This window comes from Lepisosteus oculatus, chromosome 22, assembly GCF_040954835.1.
Source record: "Lepisosteus oculatus isolate fLepOcu1 chromosome 22, fLepOcu1.hap2, whole genome shotgun sequence".
Taxonomy (NCBI): Eukaryota; Metazoa; Chordata; class Actinopteri; order Semionotiformes; family Lepisosteidae; genus Lepisosteus; species Lepisosteus oculatus.
The window spans coordinates 8226892-8252451 of record NC_090717.1 but is presented as its reverse complement, the minus strand read 5'-3'; the positions used below and the strand labels follow the sequence as shown (position 1 = coordinate 8252451).

The 25560-nt window shown below is 39.8% G+C and overlaps 2 protein-coding genes across 5 annotated transcripts in view; both read left to right on the top strand.

Annotated features, from left to right (window-relative positions):
• The window catches only part of mmp17a (matrix metallopeptidase 17a), a 58725-nt gene extending 52549 nt beyond the window's left edge, over positions 1–6176 (top strand). The window contains exons 9-10 of one of the 2 annotated variants that reach the window (XM_015365967.2): positions 899–1014; positions 2562–6176. In XM_015365967.2, the coding sequence (XP_015221453.1) occupies positions 899–1014; positions 2562–2870 (425 nt within the window). In that variant the 3' untranslated portion in view covers positions 2871–6176. Of the gene's footprint in view, positions 1–756; positions 1015–2561 lie in introns of both variants that reach the window. The other variant, XM_015365965.2, reaches the window with a different exon arrangement.
• Positions 6177–11756: 5580 nt separating this feature from the next.
• Positions 11757–25560, top strand: part of LOC102688482 (serine/threonine-protein kinase ULK1) — a 43521-nt gene continuing 29717 nt past the window's right edge. For all 3 annotated transcript variants that reach the window (XM_015366313.2, XM_015366314.2, XM_015366312.2), the window contains exons 1-6: positions 11757–12405; positions 13112–13204; positions 13298–13339; positions 19356–19388; positions 20582–20618; positions 25192–25365. In XM_015366313.2, the coding sequence (XP_015221799.2) occupies positions 12316–12405; positions 13112–13204; positions 13298–13339; positions 19356–19388; positions 20582–20618; positions 25192–25365 (469 nt within the window). In that variant the 5' untranslated portion in view covers positions 11757–12315. The remainder of the gene's footprint in view (positions 12406–13111; positions 13205–13297; positions 13340–19355; positions 19389–20581; positions 20619–25191; positions 25366–25560) is intronic.

Below are 25560 nucleotides of genomic sequence, written 5' to 3'. Positions count from 1 at the left end.
ACCCAACGGCCAGCCAGATCTCCGCCTGTCTCCTGTTTGCTACACGTCTGTGTGCTGTCCACTCCCTCTTCCGTCCACCTCCTGTCTGCCTCTCCATTGCATCCTCAGCTCTCGCCTGTCAGCTCGTCTTCACTGGGACCCAGAGAGTGGATTTCTCAGTGTTATACAGATACCCATTCAACTGTCGCAGTTTCTTCTTCCTACTTTTCAGCATTGCATTATGTGCTCACCCTGTTCATTTGCAGAAAATGCACACTGATGCAAATCCTTACTCAAACATATAATATGCATTCTTTTAAGAATGACCTCTCTTTGTAGAATTTTGGAAGCAGTAGCTGAAAATACTAAATGACAGTGGCACTCTGCATTGATCACCGTAAAGTTTTCTATAAGTGTGGAGCAGTGTTTAGGACTCAACGGCTGACCATCAGGTTGTGAAATCGGATTCCACTGGGGACAGTCCTACTGCACCCTTGAACAAGTAGCTTTACCCAGAATACTCCAGCAAACCCAGCAGTATAACCTGGTATTACACGTAGTGTGGATATTGTTGTAGGTGGAAGCATTAGCCAAATTAATTCAAAAGATTTTAAAGCTTTCAAGGTATCTTTATATTTGAAAACAAATTCTTCCTTGTGTCCCACTCTTTTTTAACAGTTGAGCTGATGAACTATTGGCTTGTAGATCTGCTTTTTGTTGTCAGACTGTACTCCCTCTCCCTCAGGACTTGACAACCCTGTTTTGCTTTCGCCTCAGGAGAGAAGTACTGGGTGTTTAAGGACAACAATGTAGAGGAGGGATACCCAAGGCTAACCAGTGACTTCGGCCTGCCCCTTGAAGGAGTGGATGCTGCCTTTGTTTGGCCACACAATGACAAGACCTATTTCTTCATGGACAGACGCTACTGGAGGTATGATGACCATCTACGGCGGATGGATCTGGGGTACCCAAAGGACACTATGCTATGGAAAGGAGTTCCGACACTTCTCGATGACGCCATGCGGTGGTCTGACGGTGAGTAGCCCTTGATGTTCTGCAGGGGAACAGTTTGTCATCTGTGTATCGCAGAAAGGGAAAGGGATGGGGAGGAGCTGGCTGTGGAAGCTGCAAAGCCTTTAAGTCGTAGCCTTAGTGTGAAAAGAAGTGGTTGTTATTTGGGATTATTTTCTCAGCAGGCATTGAGTTTTGAGACTAAGAGAAACTGGAGCAAGTGGGGTTTCAGAGGGATTATGCTTGTTGTTGCTGCAAAGTGCAGGGTTCTGCAGCGATGTGTAGCTTACACTACTTACTGTTGTTCAGTTCTGTACCTGTCAATCCCTTTAGTGAGGTGATGTCAAAATGATGGCTGAGGTTTTCCAAACTTTTCCAATAGTTCAGAGTCTCAGAAAGTCATAATTTTGCCTGGAGCAAAAGCACCAGCTCAAAGCAGTGGCCTAATGTGCTAAAATGGGAAACTAGACAGAATTGCATGTATTTATCCTCTGCATTGACATCACTTCTTCTTGTAGGGTGAATCTAATGACTCCTTTTTAATTGGCCTTTGATGAAGGTAGCCAAGGAGATGAAGAATAAACACAATTTCCCAGTTTTGACATAACATTGAGAGAGGCAGCATTAGTCTTCCCGAGGTTGTTGAGCAGTGGGCTGCTTGAATTGGACTTATGAATCCTGACTGTTTCAGTCTCGCTGCACTTATATAAATGCAATGAAAGCAATCTGAGACTTCTGAAGCTCTGTATTTAATGGCACTCTGTCAGCTGCTCTGGCACACACCTCACGTTGAGACACTACTTTCGTGAATTGTCATGGCACTTTTCATCTGTAATTACTGCTTCTATGGAGGAGCCTGACTTGCAATAAAGACGAAATTAAAACATTCTTTGTGGAAAGGTTTTATGAATAAAGTCTATGAAATACCTCAAAGGAGAAATTTGCTGGTTAACATTTCAATATGGGTCAGAAAATACAGTGACAATAATCAGGATCAATACTAATGATTAAGCCTGAAATAGGTTGAGAGGCATTAAAAATTATTTTGCTTCCAATTTTTGCCCAAAAGTATGTGTTCAAAAATTATCAGTAAAAAGCATTTTGTTTTGAATCATTCAGGTATTGATCTGATGATCAAATTAAAAAAAAAACTATTTTTGGTCATTTGCATGTTATTAATAGATAATATATGCTAGAATGGTTTGCAATAATGCAAATGTGGATGGGAGCATGGATCTTGTTTGTTTTCTCTCCACACCGCTGTGCTCTCTTTGCAAGCCTGACACTGTTTAAACCTTTAGAAGTGCAGTCCTAAAGAATACATGTGGGGAAGTGGTTCCCACCACATAAGAAAATCTGAAAGGCACCCCACAGGTGTTCCAATTCTCATGACAACTCGTATGAAAATGAACTAAGGAAAATGCACAAGACCACAAAAGACAAGTAGAATAGCCATTTTGTATCTTGTAATTGGATAAAGTGGTTACAGTGCTGTATGTGTTAGCAGTGAATAACATTAACGCATCACTCAGTGTTAAATAACGGTAATGGTGGCTTCCCCTCCTCCACAGGCTCCTCATACTTCTTCAAAGGGAAGGAGTACTGGCGGGTACAGGGCAGCGATATGGAGGTGGAAGTGGGGTACCCCCGATCCATCGGCAAGGACTGGCTGGCATGCAGAGAGATGCAGTCGGACTCTCCAGCCGCGGACGGCAACGGCACGGAGACGCGCTCCCAGGGGCAGCACCACGTCAGTCACGCGGAGAACGGCTACGAGGTCTGCTCCTGCACCTCGGCCGCCACGCCCCGCGGCCCCCTCTCCCGGACACGCGTCGGCCGGCTCCTCCCCCTCTGGCCGTGGACCCTCGCGGTGGTGCTGACCGCGCCGCTATGATAACGGCACGGGAGAGACAGGGGCGACCGTCTGGGCCGAAGGACAAGAGAAGTCTGGGCCGAAGGACAAGAGATGAAGACACCGGTGGCTGGGGCTGGTCTCGCCTATCGTGTCCGCCTCACAGCGATGCACTCCTGGGAGCAAGTAGAGGCGAATTCTGTGCTGAACTGAACAACAAAAGAAAAAAATAACACGATGAAGAACCCTCCACAGCTGAAACATTGTTTTCTCTTTTTGACTTTTCAGCGTGGAATTCACCTCTATTTGATTCTTGTCAGTCTGCACTCTGACACACCTTCCCAATCAAACCTCTTCAAACTACTGCCCGGTAATACCTGTCAGATTACTCGTTACAACAAGCAAAACATGGGATTTTAGATGATGATGATTATTATTATTAGTGCTGAAATTATAGGCCTACCTGAATTCTCTGAAATCTCATCTTCGAACCCTTGTTTCCAGATGTGTCACTTCCTATTCTCCAGGGGCTCATTGAATCTTCCCACGCCACCAGGTATTTCCTGTGGAACTTGTGACTGACAGATGGATTGGATGTTTCCTTGAATCAAGACCTGTATCAAAATGAACTGGTGCCCAGGCTTTAAAACACAATGCTAAAGGAATGATTTATTTTTTGTACCTTTTACCGTCTTCAGTTTTCAAGGGATTCTGCAAAGATCTGATTGTATAATAGGAAACATAATTTAGCCACAGCAAAATTGACCAAATGCAGATTTGCTGTTTGAAGTACAGAAGATGAATGTCTGTACAAGTTGGTAAGGGGAAAAGCTCCCTTTATTGAGTTACCATAACTCTTAAGTTTATTAAGAGATATGGTTTTTAAGAAATTGGCATTTCCTATTTTGTAAAATCCTACAAGTCATAATACTTCTTTGCAGGATCCAATGTAGGATAAATGCTATATAACTTATCCTAAATTGACTGCACAGACTTACGACGCCACTTCTTTGGAAACAGAGTCCCAGCTTGTTCTCGTTTTGTGCACTATTGAGATATACCTGCTGACAGCACAATGTGCGCTACAGTATATTCTGTAAGATTTTACTAGAATGTTTTTTTTTTGCTCTGCTCTGCAGCATCCCCCCCCACCACCATTTGTAAGAATGAGCAAAGCTTTTTGAATTGAAAATGATCAGGCATGAACAGGAAATGTATAGAAACCCTTTTTTACACTGCCTAGATGATGCATAGCCATCACATTTTGCAAGCAGGACTGAATGAAGTGAATGGCAATTACTTTGTTTCTTTTCTGAACTTGCACTGCTTTGGGTAGTGTCAATAGGCATATATCCTTTGAAACCTTTTCCAGGCTGGAGGAATCATATAAGTAACACCAATTAAATGGGATTCAAGGAATGGGAATGGGGAATGGGTTCAAGGGCTATATGCTTTTTCAAACAATGTTCAGTTTCACCCAAGGTTCTGAGTTATAGGCCTGTATCACTACTGAAGAACTTTAAAATTGAATGGAAATTTGTACTGATATTAATTCAAAAAGTGTCAAATATTCAACACATACAGTTTATATATATATTTATATATATTTTAGGAGAATAATGTGGTGGTTTAAATGTAGGAATCATAAGCCAATGGTTTTCTAATTTATGAAATATTTTCATACAAAATGATGAAAATAAAATCCATTGTATTATGAATAAAAATGTCTGGATATTAAGTTTGGAAGCATACCCAAGAAACATCAGTGGAAATCTAAAGAGTTACTTTAAATGATGGAGTAAATATAAACAAAGTGTTTGAGCTTGGTCTTATTTCTGATGCACAGCAACAAGAAAATGTGCTTTGCCTTTATGTTCTCCATTAAAATGAAAACAAATAGTAGTGTGTATTTCAAATGGCAGTGCAAATTGTTTTTTGTTGCTTTAAATATACAACAAATATTGGTAAATTGGGACATTCTTTAACATCTCATCTTATTTCTCTCTTTTTACTGAGAAATATTGTGCTCTTTCAGTAATGTGCTCCACTGCTAATTTAAATTTGTTTCTATAAAACTGAAATAGTTATATATTATACAAGGGCTTTTTCATATTTCAGTGTGGTTATCACGTTGGGTTTGGACACCTTGTCTGGAAAAACTGTTCCTGGATCAAAATTCAGCAAACCTGGCAGGTGTTTTTTTCTTTTAGTTTGTTAGAAACTATAAGAATACAGTTATAGAAATCAGCTGTTTGTGACTGAGTTTCAGAGTCTCAAAGAATTTGTTTTCCCTGCGGCTGCAGAAAAAGTTGTTTTGATGTCTTTCATTTTTTTCCAGCCCTCTCCCACTCCACCCTTGAAACACTGGAATCCTGACCATCCTATCTCCAGAATGCTAAATAGAAAATCCAGAATACTAAGCAGGCTAGAAGAGATATCAACTGGCCGAAGTGACTGTTTTCCAGGCTCTGTCAGCCTCAATTCCTCACTTCAGAAACACGACATCATGACTGTCCTTTTGAAATGAATAATGTTTTCCGCCAATTGTTCTGAAAGGTACTGTAGAGGGTATAATGATTTCCTATGGGTGCTCATTAAAAGGTCTTCTGCTTTATGAGGGACAGATCTTTTGTAGCCCAAAGCTTCTTGCCTCTAATTCTTCCAACCAGCTGCTTTGGGAAATTCCTGTCTGACTGGCAGGACTGTGTCTGCTCGCTTGTGAGTAGCTCATAAGAACCTGTCTGAATTCAAGTCACACTGGCTTTCCACAGCTGTCGGCGAACAATGATTCTCAGTCACTCTCAGGGTCCTTGCTGTATCTTAGCCTGGGTCACAGAGCAGTCAATAAAGGCAGAGAGCACGTTCACAAGCCATTTGACATTTTTGAATATAATGTAGAGATGGTTTAATACCCTGCAAAGTTATTTCTGCTGGACGTTTTCTGAAACATCCAGACCTGAGAGATTCGGAAGGGGGGGCACAGCGTTAAGGAAAACATCTATGGAAAGCCGGAGAGCTCATTTTATTCCTGAAAAGTGCAAAAACATTAAATACAGATAAAACAATAAACCTTTTTATGATGATGTTCAATTGAATTAGTATGTTACTGATATCTATTTTTGTTAGTGAAGAGAAGCTTCGGTTCATGGTTTGGGCTGAGCTCTTCCTCGAATACTGTATATCATTAAACATTTTCCAGGAAACCTCAGGAGTCTATACAAATACCAGTTTGGAAACCACATGTGCAGGAACGTGGCTGTAGATGCCACTAATGTGTAAAAAGCAACATTTCTTTCTCGTTATATTGTTTCAATAAATTATTGGTATATTTTAATCAACCCCTTTTATTTCTTTATATAAGAAATGTTTGTACTTCTGCAATTACATTTCAGCTAAGAACAGAAAAACTTTTGATTTGTGACGTGTGCATTAGAATTTTAAAGAATGGGACTATTTACTCTAAATGGTGTCTGGATGTTATTTCAGGTGGTTTTCATTCTTACGGAGAGTGTGAGGAATCATACTTTTTACTGTTTAGGTGCAGATCTACAGAGGTGTCCCAAGTTATGAACAGGGAACTGTCTGACTTCTTTCTAGCTCTGCTATATTAGTATCTTTTCATTATGTAAATTTGTCATGAAGAGTGCCTCTTCACTGTGTGCACCATCTAAAATCACTTTACTGCAAGCATGTTATCAACAGGGCATTGAGAAATGAACAGTACAAATGTCAGAGAATTTATTGAGTTTTCCTGTTCGTGTTTTTCCCTGTTAAAATTGCTAACTTTGGAAGACAGACAAATATTACGATGAAACTTTAGCCAGACATTGTCTTCAGGTTTTGTGTTTAGTTAACCACCTTCTAATGGAGTAGTAGAACATAGAAGAGCATATCCTTTTAAATCTGTGTCTGAAGAGAATACAAATCATCTTTAATTCATTATAGTATTTATTTCTTTCATACATTGGATTAGTATCAATATGTTTTGAGTCCCATACTTAAGACATTTCATATCACATCATCACATCACTTTCAATAACTGCTTATGTAAATCAGGGTAAGCCTATCCCAGCAAGACAGGAGACACCCTGGCTGGTGTGTGTTGAGTAAGACAGGGAAATTACAAGGACGTGCAGTTAAGACTGAGATCTGGGGAACGCAAAGAGCTATTGATCCTGTTGTTGGGGGTCTTCAAAAAATATCTGCATATGCTTTGCAGGCAGGTAAAAGACATAACTCACCACACAACACATTTAATACAACTTGAACCCATTAAGGAATAATAGATGTGAATAATAGATAATACATGTATGATGAGAAACAAATATATACTGTATATTACTGAAGTATACAATTAATTGTCCATTAATAATCGTGGGAATAAAGGATAACTTAGCTCAGTTGTACTTGAACCTCGGCATGTCTAAATTGACACCCAGATGGAAAGAGCTCAGATTTACTGTGATCATGACAGTCAAAGATTTTATTGGCCTTCTGCACTATTTGTTTGACATAGATGTCTGACAGCTGTAGCTGTTGTGCACCAATAATTTTGCTGGCTGCGTTCACTGTCCTGTTCTGTCTGTTTTTTTATTATGTGTTAAAGGTTAATGTCTTTTACATCTGGAAATCTGCTTTCTAATTCTTATCAGGTCAACAATGCTCTGTAGTACTCAATATGCAGAACGAAACACTTTTTTCAATACACAAACACAATACACAAACTTTCATGAGAAGTATGCAGAGTCCACCTCAATTGTTAAACTATACCTCACTTCATTTTTTGTCATGTATAAATGCTGTGCTAGTGCTGATGTATTTAATATATGCATTCTTAAACCCAAACTTTGTTTTTTCAAACAAAACAAATGCCTTACATTGCACACACTGTAAAACTCCCTCTGAAAAGTTTGTCTGGGCTAGTGACAAAAGAAACAGGCGAAATAAACTTGCTCAATGATGATGTTCATAACACTTGACAGGTACATATGGGAAATTGCTGTACACTGAAATTGTATCATTGATTATTTAACATACTAGCCAATATCATTTAAGCCTCCTTTTGTGGTTGCAGGCTGTTAACAAGGTTCTTAGACAAATCCATTGCACAGCTAGAGCTGTCAATAACTCACTAACATTCTCTGTAGGCACAAGCTCATAAACTTTAAAAACTGGCAAAAAAATTGAAGGGCTGGAAACTGCCACATCTTTATTATTTGTATTATTTACACCGCTTGAGGACCCCGGATGAAGTCTGCACTTAAGTCTGGAAGCAGCCATTTGGTGTCATTACCCACCCACTAATCTCCTGGCAAATCCTTACAATCAACTCTGACCAAGTGACCCAAATGCAGCAAACACACGGGGGACCCCAATCTTTCCTGAACATCACGGGCTTTTCCACACAGCTTTTTTTTCCTTAATCACAGTCTTGAAACGAGAGAGCCTTACTTACTGAAATCCCCATTTACAGGTTCCTTCACCTACCGTCCACCTGGAATTGATCTGTTTTACTTCCAAAAGAGTGGTGAACTTACTACAAGCACTCTAGTACCCACTAGAGATTTCTGCTGTTGTGAAGCAGTGGAGGAGAGACATGAGGGAGTATTATTTATGGCTGCTAATATAAACAATAAGTTGACATTGTAAATTAAATAAATATACAAAGGGTGATAGCAGCACTTGATAACTTGACCTAGTGAATAATAAACTGATTTTCCAGGTCTTCGATCGTTACTGTATGTATCCAAACTGGTCTTGTCCAGTTGTTCTTTGTCCTGTGAAAGAAATGACAAAAATGACTGTAATCTTAGTCTGGCATAGACATCTATATAGTTATTTCACCATCTTCTTTCACTTCAGTATCTGTGTTAGTGATGACTGCCCCTACAAGACACACTGTGTTATACTGCTCCTTAGATTAGCTCTCCACCCATCTGCTAATCCAGATGGTGGAGGCTCTTCAGCATAGGGTATCATAGACACTTGCTTGGGATTTTCTTATCACTAAAACTTTACTTGCAGTGTGGAAATCCACCACTCAGTGGCAGCAGTAGCATTTCCCAGAGGGAAATGGACTAAGCTCCATGCATAACCTGCTTCATGAATGCTTGGAAAATCTAAGGCCAGGACGAAGCAACATATCAAACTTTAGTGATTCATACTCTGTGAGAAACAGTGTAGCTAATATAAACCACGTGTCTGCAGGATATTTTCAAGCAAGGTATTCACACATTTAACCACTTCAACATCAAAACAAAGGCCAGGGAATTTATTTGTGTTTCGATAAGCAAAGGCTATATACACAGCTGCAGTTTCCTTGACATGTGGTCTTAAAGCAGGCTGAAACAATAACCAGCCATTGTAATGCTTGGGAAAAATCTACATAATGAGCACTTTCAGCTAAACACCATGGAGACCACGGAGACTGTTTTGGAGCCAATACTGGGGGGTGGGGACTCTTGAGTGTCCTCAGAAACAACAGAATATGCTTCATCCAAGAAATAAGAGCTGATCTCTTCTTACAACAATCACAGCAGATATCCTGGCAGAAAATGTTGGTTACTCATGTCCTGTACACTTGGGGGTTCCCAATCCTTGTCCAGGGAGCCCACACCCCTGCTGGTTTTCATTCCAGTTGAGCTTAATTACTTAATTGGTGCCTTAATTGAGCTAATATGTGCCATCAGTGCTACTTTTTTCCAGTTCAAAAGTTTAGCATTTGACGTTACTTCTTAAATACAATAATTAAAACGCAGCCTCCAACATGTTTATAAGAGCCGAAAACAATCAAAGAGTTCAAGTGAATCCTATTATTCACATAAGTCACTTAAAGGTTTGTTTGTGTATCTGAGAGCATGCCTGGAACAAAAAAGCACTTATATGGGCCTACAAAGCCTGGATTGGGAAATTCTGCTGTATACCACAACTTCACTGCATTTTTTATCGATGTGCTCTTGGAAGATAGGTTTGATGCAGCCTGTGAGTTGGTCTGAGCACAGTCACCTTCTGTCGGGAGATATGAAGAGAGACTTCAGATTTTCAGGAAATTCCTTATCTAAAATTGCAACACTACTGCCGTCTGAAAAAAGAAATACATTAGCCTAAATCAAATTAATTATGCGTGCATCCCAGCAGAGGGCACTGTGGCCTTCAAAGGACTTAGTATGTTTCACACGTTATAAATTTGCGACCTACTGTACTGCTGGTAATGTCAATGATGGGGTATTACAAACCCTGTTCAGAGACTGTGGAAAATATAACTCAGCAATCGAAATAACATGAGATTGTAAATATCTGCAACACGAAAATACAAATACGTTAAAGTCAGATTCATGATATCGCTAGCTAACTGTAAAACCTGAAACCCTAGGAGCGCATAAAATGTTAATGGTAAGATTTGAATAGGAGCCCCTCGTGGTATTCCATCATAATACAGTACATCTTTAACATGAGTCACATATTAAGTGGTGTGTACCACTGTAACATTTTTACTAAAGTCCAATGCAAATAGTGATTGACGTTTCAGAAAGTATCAAAGCATTTTATAAGTGAAACACCCATTTGAATTTATAAGTCCTTACTCCATCCATTTACCTTCGTATTGGAAAAAAACATAACAGCCGTACTCACATAAGTATGGCTGTCCTTAAATGAAACCTTTTTATGCTATAAAAGAAGAAAATAAGTATATTAGATTACTTAGGTAAATATTTATGTACATTAGTCAATATAATGCTTCAGTTTTCTTGTTGGGGATAGCTTTGAATCGTTTTCAAACACATTTTGAATGCTGTTTATTCATTAATTTGGCCTGATATAAAAAATTAAACGCTGCAGTTGATTATCTTCAAAATTATCTCTTTTAGATAATATACATTCAAACGTGCATGGTAAAATACATTTAAAGATAAAACATAATAAATCAAATATATCATATAAATGTGATATAGCCAGCTTCTGCCATATCACCCTGCAGCTCACAGCTGGCAGCCCACTGAAGCTCAGCAGGTGAGAGCCTGGCCAGTGCCTGGATGGGAGACCTCCTGGGAAAAAGTAAGGGTGCTGCTGGAAAGGTGTCAGTGGGACCAGTAGGGGGTCACCCTGAGATCTGTGTGGGTCCTAATGCCCCCAGTATAGTGACGGGGACATTATCGTGTAAAAAAAGGTGCCGTCCTGTGATTGAGGCGTAAAACTGAGTTTCAGAATCTCCGTGGTCATTAAAAATCCCAGCGTGTTTCTAAAAAAAAATAGGGGGTTACCTGGACAAAGGACTCCCCCTCTGGTCTTCACCAATCATGGCCTCTTAATAAGCCCCATCTCTGAGCTGGCTTCATCACTCTGCTCTCCTCCCCACTGAGAGCTGGTGTGTGGTCAGAGTACCGGCGCACTTTGGCTGCCGTCGCATCTTCCAGTTGGAGGGGAGTTCCATTTACCTGTGAAACATTTCGAGAGAAGTGCCTAGAAAAGCGCTACATGCAGTAAGTGTAGAGTTGTTATTATTATTATTATTATTATATTTACGATTATCGTTTTGCATATTGGAGATATAGATATCATAAAAGGCTATAGTATTGTACTCTACTATTATCATTGAACCGTTAATTCGTTTATCTATGTTTTTCCTGTGTCAAACACTTTAAAGGATGCTACAAATATATTTCCCTGTGCATTGAAAAGGTATTCCTATAATGAAACAACACTTTAAAAAGTAGATAGTTTGAAATAGTCATCTACTTATTTTATCTTTAATCGTATGTGCACTTACATGTCCATCGCACAGGTACTAAGATCTAAGGTCCATGATCATTAAAAATTTTGAATAATTTAAATTCCCCGGTCTCATGAATGAGTAATTAAAGGTCCTGTATTTCCTCTGACATCAGCTGTAGAAAAAGTCTCGCGCCTGCGCACGGGCACCCACATAAAGGAAAGCTTGGACCGAGGTCTTTGTTTGGTCCTGGAGACGATTTCTGTCAAAACAAATTGATTTCACGAACACAGTTGTAAGAAAAGGAAGCAGATCTGTCAAACGGATTTTTGGAACATACAACCCAGGCTAGAAGCGCCTTTATCTTTTTGCATGCACGTTATTTAATGACTGGAAGATAACATTGAGACTTCCTTTTGTATACAAACACAGCGTTCTGGTGTTTTTTAAGGTAGACTTCGAGAGTTAGAGATTTTTTGCTGTTTTGAAGTCTCGTCAACAAGATGGTGTTGAAAGCCATGGCAGAAAATCGTCGCTAAAAAAAAAGGGAGAGATCATCCTTCATGATCTCAAGCGCGAACATGACTGAAGAAGGTTATTTTTTTAGCGAAAGGCAGCCCATGGCATTGGGAGGAATAGGGCGACTTTCTAGCTGCCGGGAGTTTAACAGCCGAGAAGAGCGGGTCGACTCGCAAGAGAGCCCAAGATCCTGATTTTATTTCATTCCTCACCGAGCTGTCAGAAGCGCAGAGAGCTGGTAGAGATGGAGAGCGTGGGGAAATTCGAGTTCTACAGGAAGGACCTCATTGGACATGGCGCATTCGCGGTGGTGTTCAAAGGAAGGCACAAAGAGGTAAAAAACTAGACTTCCAGTGGGCTAGATAGTTTGTTGCATGCCTTTTGAGACTGTCTGGTGTCCCTGGACGTGTTCCGGGGGTGTATTCGTGCTTTTTATTTTGAAATAACGCGGCGTCTGCACAACCTGGTGAGGTAGTTCTTTTTAAAAAAAATACCTCCTTAAGGAGAGGCCTAGAAGAGTCCTGTATAGTTACAGTTTAATGGAAAACAACAACAAAAAAATGATAGTTTTACGAGGCACAAAACTAGGATTTATTTCACCGACTCTTCATGGTTAACTGAGAATGGTTGGCACTCCTCTGCCCATAACTAAAACGATAAAGGTGTGGATAGATTTGTTCTTATTCCTGGCAAAGGGCTTGTGTCGTTTTTAGCGAGGGATTTCAAAAAGGCATGTCATTTGTAATGATGTTCTGATAACAAGGTAAAAAGAACGCGATTATATTTATAAAAGTATTCTAGTAACTTAATATGCAAGTGTGCTGTCTAGTTTTCCATTACAAGGCATAAGGCGTTCCGTGACCTGTTTCTCAAGCCCATCAATTTAGGGGACACCGGACGGAGCAAGTTTGGGCATGTACTGAAGTTCTTTGTAGCGTACAATTCATTGCAATAATCTTGGCACAGATGCAATGTAAAATAATAATGTTTAAAACGTAATTAATACCCAAGGTTTCTTCCATGTTATCATTTTTTCCCAGAAACATGACTGGGAAGTAGCTGTCAAATGCATAAACAAGAAAAATTTGGCGAAATCCCAGACTCTTTTAGGAAAAGAGATTAAGATTTTAAAGGTAAGAACATCCCGTAACGATGGCCACTTTTAACGTCAGTTGCATTTGCGCCGTGACAAAGTCTTGACAACTTGTTTTTTTTCTTTGTTAAAGGAGCTGAAACATGAAAATATTGTTGCACTGCACGACTTCCAGGTAAAGCACATTTCTAAGCCGTGTTCTCCAAGGACAACCCAAAACATAAGAATTAGGAATGCGTGAAGTGCAGGGAAAGAAAGCACAAAAAAATAATTTTAACTACAACTTGGTGATTTGTTTATGGGCTTTATAATACTGCGTGGTGTCTGTGCAAAATGCCTCCACACCCTGCCTCCCTCTTTTACCTTTTGGTTTCAAAGTTATTCCTGAGTAATTTTGAAAGGTATTATAGGGCTTATGTTTGACCTACATCCAGTTAGCATTACTTTTCCTGCCCCGGATTATAGAGAACGTATTTGCAGTATTTAGGTACCGCCATCTGGTTTTCCTGCTGTGTGCACGCAGTCTGCCCCCATAACTTTGTTTTGCTCTGGCACGCTGTGATCACGTGCTCTGCTGTTGACATTCCATGTGCCAGAGATCTGATTGGTTGGGGGGAGGAAGCTCCAGGCAACGGAGCAGAGGTTCCTGGGAGTTGTAGTCAACCATTTTAAATGTATTCATTAAAAGCTGAGGAGAAGAGCTTGCTTTTAAACTACATTGTCCAGCGCAGTCGGTCGGTTTTCGTTAAAGAAATACGATGTGGTTTCACACACGTCAAATCGAATGATTCTGTGCTGGATGGCTTGAATGTAAAATTCTATCATCTTGACATTGGGTCTTCAATTATCCTATTGTTTATTTAATACTTGGGGAAAAAAATGGTGTAGTTCGTTTCAAGGTTGTTTTTGTGATGTTAATCTTTCCGCTGTAGCGTTCCAGAAAGGCTGAGGCCACAATCTCCTGGCAGCTTTAATAAAACGGTTTCAAAGGTTTTAAAATAAGGCTTTTCAAACAACACAGCAGACCGTTTCAGACGGTTTGAGAAATATGAGAGAAGCAGTGTTAATACAAAAAGGATGTTGCACTACAGTATTCTTGAAAGGGTGTTATGAAGCTTCTACTTTTGTAATTACATAATGTATATAGTTGTATTTACTGATGCTACCCTTTTTTAAAAATATGAAAAGGAAATGTTCATAGATAATAAAGTCCATCCTTTGAATTTCAGCCATTGGCACTGCACTTTTAGGGCTCAGTTTTTAAGTGTTTTTCCACTCTCTGCTGTAGTAGCTCAATGGTAGAGCTTAGAAGCAGTGTGAAGGATTGCATGCCTGAAAGTTGTGTGTGGGATCTACAATCCTTAACAAGTAGGAAGTGCACTAAAGTTGTCTGCTTTAGTCATGCTACAGTATGCATGTTTAGCAGTTACATCATTGTTGCATTTGATTAGTGGGTGGGGATGTGGTGAAGGTAGCAAAGGTTGCATTACACATCACTATTGTATCTCTCAAAAATACAGCAGTACTTTAGTGTTCTTTATATTCTTGAAATTAGCATAATTTAGGTGATTGTGTGAGGGCATTTTCTTGCTGTCTTGCATAATTTATGGGTAGCTTAAAAAACGGTTGTGGAGTGCATTGAACACTGTAGCCGTGCACTGTGTAATATGAAACTTAATCCTTTACTCCTACCAGTTAAGTTTGTGCATTGAAGTTTTGTTCCCGGTGTTGCTAAACAATGAAGCTGAAAAACTTTCCAGTGTGCATGATCGAGTTTTAATTCCATGCTCAAGCCTTACGAGAGAAGTAAAGTTCATCAGTATATCTCAAGATCTGTACATCAACACTACTTATAAGTGGCAAAACAGCAGAAAGGTTTCAGTTTTAATCTACAAAGCTACACAGTAATGTGAATCGGAGGTTCACATGAAGACCCTAAAGGTTCAGTATGTGGGGTTTTTGTGCTGAGTTATATTATTTAGGGTGTGACAGCATCTCAGCTGGAATCGCATTTAAAACAATGACACTTTGTTTTGTTGTGCCTTGAATGAAGCTGAACTGATCATTTTATCGTACCTGTCTTCTAGCATTGTTGAAAGATAAGCAAAGCAGTGGCACATCTTAAGAGATTCCTCAAGAGAATTGCCCATCTGTCCTGCCAGTTCCTGGCAGTTTTTCATTGCCAGAGTTAAACTTCAGCAGGAGAATTTAATCTGTTTCCAAGGGCTCTTTATTACCTCAAGGTGTAGGTTTAATATGAATTTTTATTTGAGATCTGGAAGAAAAGCAGTGAGGTTCTTGTCACAGGGAATTGAGCAACGCTGCCTCGGTTACTGCAGAAGGAGTTGCAAAAGATGTTTAGACTCGGAAGCTAGGCAGTCACTTGAGGGTGTTCATGACAGATGGCCACTGAGTATTCTGCAGAAGACAGGAGCTCCAGGTGTCTCCTTGGTATCGGAAAGTTTTCCTTATCTGAAGCATGACTGTGCTGTGTCCTGCCCAATACTGTCAAAGCTTTGATCGTTAAGCAACTGGAGTGATGGAAAGGGGTACGCTCTCTGCTGCCAGTTTACTGGCTGCTAACTGTGACCATTTCTAATATCAGAAGAGATGGTAGCAGAAATGGTTAGGTGATGTTTTTGACCCTTTTTGCTGTTGTTTCTTCAGTGTTTCTATGGCCTGTCTTCAATGTGTTGAGCAAATCTTTGTTTAGAAATTACTTTGAAAATATATAATGCATAATCAAAATTCAGTCCTTGTGTCTCAAATGTTTTATTTGTTTGAAACAGTCTATACGTTTTCATTACGCTGAAAGCCATCTTTTAAGTATTTGTCCTGCTGAAAGCTGTGCCTGAAGGATAAGATACTGAGGAGTAGGTCACAGTGTTAAGTGTTGCAGATTAATGTTCTCAATATCACAGTTTTCTATAAAGGCTTTAAAGACATTTGGGATAGACCTTTTCATTATCGTGAGCTAGCTTGGTAATTTCAGATGCCTCTTTCTTAATTAACATGCCTGGAGATCCATCTAGAAATTGGTGGTTGGGTGACAAGAGATTATGTTGTAGGCCATAAGCGAAACTGTGCCAGGCAGTCAGCAGTAACTAAATCTGCCTGGTTACAAGGACAATGGAAAACAGATGGCCTTTGCTGCTCCTTATCCAGTCAATAGCAGAAGAAAAAATCCCTTAGTCAGCAGCAGCTGGCCCTGGGAACTGCCAGTCAACCTAACTGATAGGCTGCTTTGCATGAGGTGTCATCTGTTACTAGGTGATAAGGGATACCATGAGTGTGCAGCGCATTGTGGTTTAGAGGTTTTTCTTTGTGGCTATACAAAAAAGATGAGGAGAATAGCAGGAGGGGTATGGTGGGGGAGGTCTTGAACTAAAACTGCTTTACTGGTGCCTGAGTTTACAATGGGTTTGGAAAGTTTTAGGTCACTTCTGAAAGACTTAATGTCTGTTTTCTTCTCATGCATCTGTAGTTTTGTTTCATTGCAACATTTGTCAAAGTTGAATCCTTACTGTTGATAGTTGTGCACTACCAGATTAGTTGTACTGTATCTGCTGTTATTTTCCCATTGATGCCTTCTACAGTAAACACTGATATCTAGAGTATGAAGCACCTTCTCTGTTAAAAGTAGCACATATTCATGTAAGAAACACTTTGAAAATATGCAAATTCCCTTTTATATCTGTGATTTTTTTTAAAGTGTTAGATGACAGATTCTTGAATTATGTTCATTAAATATAATTCATTTCCCTCCCAAGCATTCCTTGTGACTTTTTCACTGTGTTTTATGTAGTAGAATATACATTCTGAATGCTCAGCCTGCGTGTAGCAGAATTTCTCCAATTCCATGTTTATAAAATATTATTTTTAAATCACTAACCATGGCTTGCTTCACACCACAGACTAGCGTGATTGTGAACATTGGTGTGTGATTTACCCATGGTTTTTTTTTCTGTGGAGGTTTGTTTTCATGTTTTTAACAATTGACTGTTTTACTTTTGATATTTCATAAGACAAGCCTCAAGTTCTTTCAAATTCCACTTGGTGTACTTCAGTATAGTGTGTTCACGGTGTTGGTGTTCAACAGTGTGTTGTATTGTGTTATCTTTTTTGTAATCGGGGCAATTAAAGGAGGTAAGCTAAATAGCCTCTTTTGCTAGTGCTAATGAGCACATCTCTTCTGAGCCAAATGGTACACCAGGCTGCTTGCTGGTCTTTTCATATGGGTAATAGTGATCGCTCCTACAGCCTCTCTTTGAACATGGTTTCTTTGCACTGCAATCTCATGTTTTATTTAACATGAAGATTTTTTTCGTTCTGATTGAAGTAAAATGGCTTCTAGCAACCCGTTTGATCCAGGGCTCTGGTGAATGAAACATATCACTAGCTTCCAAATGAGCTTGATGATATGTATCTCATATGTAACCTTGTGAAAGTTAAGGTATGGATGCCCTACTCAGTAGACTTGAGCCCCAATGATCTTTTTTTAGGATGAGCTTGGATAACCTGTGGAATACAGTGATTAGGCAGTGTTTGTCCAGACTGTGTGAGAGGATCAGGACAGAATATCTCGGCATGCATGACGGATGTACAGCTTTCAGCACTGGTCACACATTACAAGCCTGTGACTTTAGCAGTAGACAACCAGTTGATGATGAATGATAATTGCGTAATCAATTTAAGTCATGTATAGTCGATAAAATTTGTTGCAGTTATTTTTATGAAAAAGGTATAAATGCGAAGTGGGCAGAATAGCACACATTTCTTTCTGGTCTTCTTGAAATGTCTTTCTACTGATGGAGAAATTACAGCAGTTTAAAAAGGTAGATGGGGATTTCAATAAAGAGTTATTGATTATTTTAGTACTTTTATTACAGTTGTAAGTTTTTGCAACTTTTATGTGGTAAATTTTCACAATCAAGAATAGTTTGTCAGCGGAAGTCTCCTAAGGGAACATTGTTTCTAGTTGTATCCAGTGAACTTTATCTGACATGTTTAATACACTACTTATTTCACTTTTCTCCAGCCTGGATCCCCATTGACAGTTTTGGTTTCCATTTGATGAAGCTGAAGCGATCAGTACTTTGTGAAATAATTAGGAACATTTTTCCTGGAGATAAAATGCATTTGTTGTGTGTGTATGTGATACAGTACAAGCATCTAGCATGTAATCGCATACTATATGGATTCCTGATCCATATGGGTTGGTTTGAAATTGTGCCAGTGAAACATACAATTATTCATTTTTTTCCCCCTGTTCCCAATTATTTTGAATGTACAAGAAATCTTTGGGCTGTGGAATAGTGAGCCATTCATTTTATAGGTTGATCACCAGTCCTTTTCTGAGACAAAAACAAGACTGTAAAACAAAAGTCTTACAGCTGACACTCCAATGGCCTGGCCTGAACTGTGTACTGCAGTAGCTGATAATAGGTAGAAACCCTTGCTGATCCATCCTTTCATAACATTATTCTACAAGACAAGTGAAGTATGCTTATCTGAAACAATAAGGTACTGATCTCCTTGAAATGTGTTTTGACTTTCCTTTGTTCTGTTCATCACGTTTTTTTTTTCTTGGTATTGTCAGCCTCAATTATGGATATCATATTGCCAGCAAGCGTGTTCATGGCACCAGCTTTATAACAGCCTTTATATAATTGCACAGTTTCAGTACTAAGCAACTGGGAAGTATTACATGTAATCCGCTAGCAAGAGCGAGCAAGGGTAGCGCATTCACTTCTGGAACATCATAGACGGCCTCTACATAAGCACACAAATACATTTTGAATCAAAATGTAATCTGCAAGGGTTTAGGAAAGTCTTGTTTCTTTTTAGAGTGGATGTCAAATGAACCCTTTAGAACACAAGACTATAATAATGCTTCAGGTGGGGAGCTGTGAGGGGGGAATGAGGAGCCATTAATTTCATGCTGTAAAGTAAAAACAAAAATAGGAAACAAATCATGACATTTCAGGTGCGAGAGTGGAAATTTGAGGCGGAGGGGGTACAATGGGCAACATGAAAGAAAATGGGGTGGAGGTCTAAAGACCACAGTTTGTGTTTGAATAGACAGGTTAGCTGACTGAGAACTGGGAGAATGTGTGAGAGAAGCCTAAAGATCATTTTGGCTTCTGAATTAAAACTGACTTACGTCCCATTTTCTTTGTTTCTGTTTTCAGGAAATGGCAAGCTGTGTTTATCTGGTCATGGAGGTAAGTTAGTTGCCGTGCTATCGTTTTTTTTTTTTACAGCGTTTTCCTTATTACCAGAGTGTAGATTTCTGATCTGAGAAAAGACTGGTTTGCTGTTGGTGTGAATTAGGCCAACGTGAGTGTTTAGACGGCTGCCTTTTTTGTCTGGGTTATGCAATGAATCAAAGAGCATGCACGATTATAAGAAACCTATAATGCCACATACAGAACAAATGCACAAGAGATATGGAACGCCTACAAACCTGTGTAACTGTTAGATAAAAGCATTAAATTGCCCTATCCAGATAATTAAGCACTTTCACTTAGTTTGTATTGTAGTTCAGGGTAACATTACAAGAGAAATTCATCTCATCTGAAGGTTTTTTCACCAACAGTTGTGGTGGAGCACCAGTGTCCTTTCCCCATCTCCCACACTCAGAACATGTCCTGGCTATTGCTTAGCTTTGGAAATCTTGAATCATAAGCTGTTTCTGCAGGCCTAGTGAATACATTTGGAAAATTATGCTATAATTTGTAGTACAATATGAGCCAGGTATGGGCGGCGGTCCCTGAAGGGCCAGGTTGTTGCTGGTTTTTTAGTGATTAAGATCAAGTTGAAACTGGCAATTTGACTGATCCAAGTACTTGATTCAGTCAAGCTGTAATGGGGTGGGGGGAAGGGCAACTGTTTGACTAGATCTCATGTTTCCCATCCTTGATTATATGCAGTAAAAACAGAAAATGTACAACAAGTAGGATTTAACAAAACCGTGATGCATGTAGCAGTGTTCTTCAAAAGCAGCATGTTTTGCAGAGAGATGTTTGGATATGATTTACTTTTATTTTTAAAAAATGCTTATTTGTCTAGTGGTATCAATTTAATACTTTTTCCATGTTATAAGGCAGTTTTAGTTATAAAAGACTAAAGATAAACCTTCCCTGAAATAAAGTAGCAGAAGAAAACTGAGAAACAAGGTGCTCGCCTTGTGATATAAATCATTAATAATTGCCTTTCTAAGATGTGTTGTTATGGAATTAAACAAGAGAAGAAGCACAGGAAAACAATCTGAAACTGTGAAGTTTGATGTTTGTGTGTTACACGTTTCAGGTATTTTTCTCTGACATGTTCCCCCTCCATGTTTGATGAATTATTCAGCTGAGCTGTCTGCTACATAGGGATTTAACCTTCTTCTGTTTTATCTTGGTTTTTCTAGTACTGCAATGGGGGAGACCTTGCTGATTACCTCCACTGTAAGTTTACAGTTTTCATGTTTCACTTCAAACATCTCAAAACCCTGAGTGCTCTGCAGTGGAGAGGTTCTTGTTTTAACTATTTACTTTCAAATCATCCCCTCCACTTCCTTTCTTCAATCTGAAGTGTAATGTCCTTGAAAATGCATCTTTTTTGTGAAAAATCCATATTATCAGGAAGGGTTTGTTTTGAACTTGACAAGAACAGTAACAATGTGATTACAAAGGATTCTTAATAGTGTAAAAGTTTTTGAGATGTCCTAGTTTCCTTTTATTCACCTGGAAATTACATTCCAAAAAAACTCCCTTTTACCTTAAGGGTCACCATATGAAGTCATTTGTTGGTTAGATTATTTGTAAAATGTCAAAATCTAGTCCCATAGAGTCACTATTTGACCAAAATAATTAGTTACATAAGTGGTCACATTATTTTTTCCAAATCTTAGAGCTGGCAGAACCAGGACGGTTGTGTACTTTGACACCTCTGGTTTAATTAAAAGCCTGTTTAATTTGAGTAATTCAAAAGTGATCACAAGCATCACAAGAATTCATTTTTTTTGTTCTGTTTTTCTGTCTGGGATGGTGTGCACTGTCTTTTGTGTCCTTTTCTTGAAATGATAATGGACATTGTAATAAATGGATAAAGAGCTTAGGTAAGACCAGCCAGGGCAGCAGAAAAAGAATGAGTAAGGTTTTGACACATTAGTCATGCAAGCTGAATAAGGTTTCTTGGCATTGCATCATCTAGATTCTTGCCAGTCATAACCAGCAAGAAAATCACTTAACAAGAGCCAAGTTAGCATTGAGAGAGGTCCAAACATTACCGTCCAAGAGCATTTAAATTTGCTAAGGCTTTGCAGAGGAGAAGTGGCCATTGTTGCTAAGTCTCTGAGAGGTTTGAGGCTACCCTTGGAGCAGAAAAGGACTTTGATTCCTTTGTTTCATTAGTACGCTGCTTGGGACCACAGAGGGAAAATCTTGCTGTTATATGTAGATGTCAAAGTGTCTGGAGCTGGGAAAACATTGTTTGGCCACTGTGGCTATGAGCCTTTTGATTTTTAAATTGTATGTTGTTTTGTGTGTGGTATAAACCCAATAGCATGGAAAACTAGTTTATGTTTGTTTATTTAACTTCCCTTTTTTCATGTGAAAAACGTTAGGAGGGATTTGTTTTTTCTAAGAAAGTGGGGTAAACATGACATAAAAAGACCACAAAAACAATGTATCACCACAGACTAACCTATGCAGCGTAAGCACAGACACCGCACAATACATGATATAACCTCAAAGCTTTTTCCAGCACAGTTGTTGAATGAACATTTATGTAACTGGGATGTTTGTGAGGCTAACACCTTCAGAGTATGCTGCAAGATTCACTGTGGGATCAACATTTGTTTAGCTTTACAGAGGCTTCACTTGGTCCACTGATCAACTGATCCTGAATCTATAACTGAAGTCTGTCTTCTCCCTGGAAAGCACTATGTGAACTTCGGATCCCCTGTTCCCAAGTTTGCTTTTGTTGGATTCTGTGTATCTCTTGGAGGCTGTTCTGTGACTCAGTTCTGTAATGATAGCTGCCTTTCCTGGCGCTGCCCTTTGTGTCTGTGGTTGACAACGGAGGAGCCGGACACCTGCCTCCGCCAGGAAGAGAGCGAAGCTGCTGAGCCTGAAGCCAAGCCTCTTGTTTTTCCTTCCTGGTCAAAGACGCACACATTTCCTCTGAATAGAGGCTGCCGCCCTTGTGTTGCTGGCAAAGCAGAATCAAAAACTGCTTTCTTAAAATGATTTATTGTGCCCGAGGAATTTATTTCATTAAAATACACTTTTCCCTTTTCTGAATTGAATGCCTTGAAACATATCCTCAGGTCGCTAGGGAGCACATGTTCGTTGCGTGTGAGTGGGAGAATGAAGTGTCTTTGTGGTTTTAATTGGAACTTTAAAAAACACATCCCCTTATGCATTCTCAGCGACCTTATGGTATTGGGCTTGTCAGCTTACATTTAACATCTGTCCTCAAAGAACTACTTTGCCACACTTTGATCCTTCCTGCATTCAGTAATCTTAGGTTACTAATAACTGGCATGTTCAATAAAAATGTCTGAATGTGTAAAAGCATACGAAGTGTTTTTAAAGAAGTTCTTCGCAGAACTGTAAAGTGCAGGTTTCTCATATATGAGGTGGTGTCCTGCCCTGTGAGTTCTTGGAGACCTAGGATTTTTTTTGACAAATGAAAAAAACCTGGTGGAGTTGAGGTTAATTTTGGGTTGAAGCTCGGGAAGCTTGGAGCGTCATGGATATACTGCTCCCGACAAAAATGGAAGGAAAGGGTGGAGCAGGTTATTTTGATTTTGTAAACATTTGCAACACTATTTGGCTTTATGAATCTGTATACTAAATATAGAGCACCTGCAAAAGGTTTGTTTGACACAGGAAATATATGCATTAGGGCGAGGACATAGCGTACCGCTGTTATGTTAATGTCTTTTGTTTTATAGTTTGCTATTTGTCCACTGTAAATATGGGATATTAAAGCATTCATTCAAAATGGTTGTCAGTTTTAAAACTTGTGGGATTTTTTGGGGAAAGCATCTCGAAAGTTATTAACTGTATGATATGAAGCCATAAAAGAAAAACCACAAACAATAAAATGCCAGTCAGTCAATAAAACATACTTCTTGGTTTCAGTTTTTAATAGCAAGTAAGCACTTACAAGTCTTGGTTGAACATATAAAGCACTTACAAGTGTTTGAACATATATTCCTTTAAATCTCTCCTTGTCCAGAAATGGATAACTGCAGTCTTTGATGGGTGCCAGGTCCTCCAGTTAAAAATTGATAAGTTAAATCAGCTTAATGAATGGCTAATTGGAAAAAAAACAAATGTATAAGCTATAGGAATCTGGGCTTCAATTGAAGTCGCTCCCACCCCTGTATTAAGGCATACAATGGATACAATATATGATTTAAAAAGTCCCGGCTGCCAGTGTGTATGAGTGGTCACTATTGCTGCATTGGGCCTGGTTTAACAACAAAGAACAGTTCAATTACATCATTCACAATTTGAAGAAGGATCGCATGATGGTGAAGCTGGTTACTGCTTGCTATCTAGGCGCATCACACAATAACGGGGATTAAAAATGGATTTTGAGCCTAATGCATCCAGTTTGCACGCAGAATCTTGCATGTTAATCTGTGCTTTTCTCTGCAGTCTTATTTTTAATAACTTGCAACAGTGTTCCTCGGTTTCATTTTCAAGAGAAGGCCACCTGGCCATGGAGGACTGGATCTGAGCTGCTCTGTCCTACAGTTTCCCATCCTGCTTCAGTTGGGCACTGTTCCATCTGGTTAAAGCACGCATGTTCTATATTAAACTCCGGTCAGTGTTTCCCTGGAAGTAATCAGGGCACTCCAAGTGCTGCAAATAAACAACAGGGATAACATTTCTATCTTACGAAAGAGAGGAAAGGGAGATCTGTTCTAGAGACAGCCAGGGTGAGATGCATAGCTTCACACTGGAGTTTCTTCCAAGAAATGTCAGGGAGACAGTCCAGGTGACACAACCTTTATTATTCCATGAAAAAGTTTGTGTACACCATTTTATTTAGAAAACTTTAGGGGGTGTGTAACATGGACTTCTTTTGTGTAGTTGACCTTAGATCCACAGTGTTTGTGGAATTGAGAAGTTATGCTTTCACTGAGCGTAATATTTACAAATGCAAGGGGCTGCTGGCCACTCGTCCCTGTTTGTTGTGTTTTCAGTCCCCAAATATTTGAGGACTTTTTAAAAATAGTTCAGTGCCCTGTTTGCTCCCTGTTTAGGGTACACAAAGCAATTACTATTGTTCAAACAAAATGCAGAGGCCTTGAACAGACTGCTCTGATTTTATTTATACTGAACTGAAAGGCCTATCTTTCAATGAATCTAGACTTGTTGTCACTAGTTATGCTCCCACCAAGTCTGCGATTGCCAGCTGCGTGTTGGCATCTTGCCTCACAGCAGTGACCCTTGTGCCCGCATGTGGAGAATCCGGAAGTGCGGGCGGGCTCTTCTGGCCTGCCCATCCCTCAAGCCAGGGATTTTCTGGCGGAGGGGCACTGACCGAAACGCGGGTCAGTCACTCACTGGTTTTGCTGCAAGCCTGCATGTGTCTGGGGAGTTGCAGGACTTGCGCTCACGGCCCTGTGCCGAGAGAGCCCTGGCCAATTAAACTCAACCCCTCCCTCGGCGGTACGGGGCCACTCGTCTTTTGCATAAAGTAGTGGAGTGCAAAGCACATAATATTAGTGCAAATCTAAAACAGCTGTAGTTTTGTCTTGCTATGCATGATCTTCTGTTAAAAGGCCGATATGGGGTACACAGGTGTATGTGTGTAATAGGTGGTAAACTAATAATAATGAATAATGAATACTGCAGTTATAAAAGTGCTAATACCTAGGAAACGGGGAAGAAATGAGAGGCTAATTCATCGGATGCCATTCAGCAGATCAGTCACGCCGTCCTGACTGAATGATTCTTCATTCGTAGCCTAAGGAGCTGACAGTTTTTTGTGTTGTTCTTTCATTCCTGCTAACAGCCAAGGGGACCCTAAGCGAGGACACAATCCGCCTGTTCCTGCAGCAGATCGCGGGCGCCATGAAGGTCCTGAAGGCCAAAGGAATCATCCACCGAGATCTGAAGCCCCAGAACATCCTGCTCTCGCACACGGGGGGGCGGAAGTCCAACCCCAACAACACCCGCATCAAGATAGGTGTGCTTTCCGTGTGTGCTCACAGTCTCAGAGCGTGCTTGAGGCCTGTGAATGAGCGTGCTTTCCTGGAGGGCTGCAGAGTCTACCTGATCCGAAGACACTCTCGACTTCATTGTCTAGAATGGCATAGTAATCCCAGCAAGGCTGGAGCTTTTTGGGGACCAGAAATGAGAATCTGTCATTTTAAGGATTAAA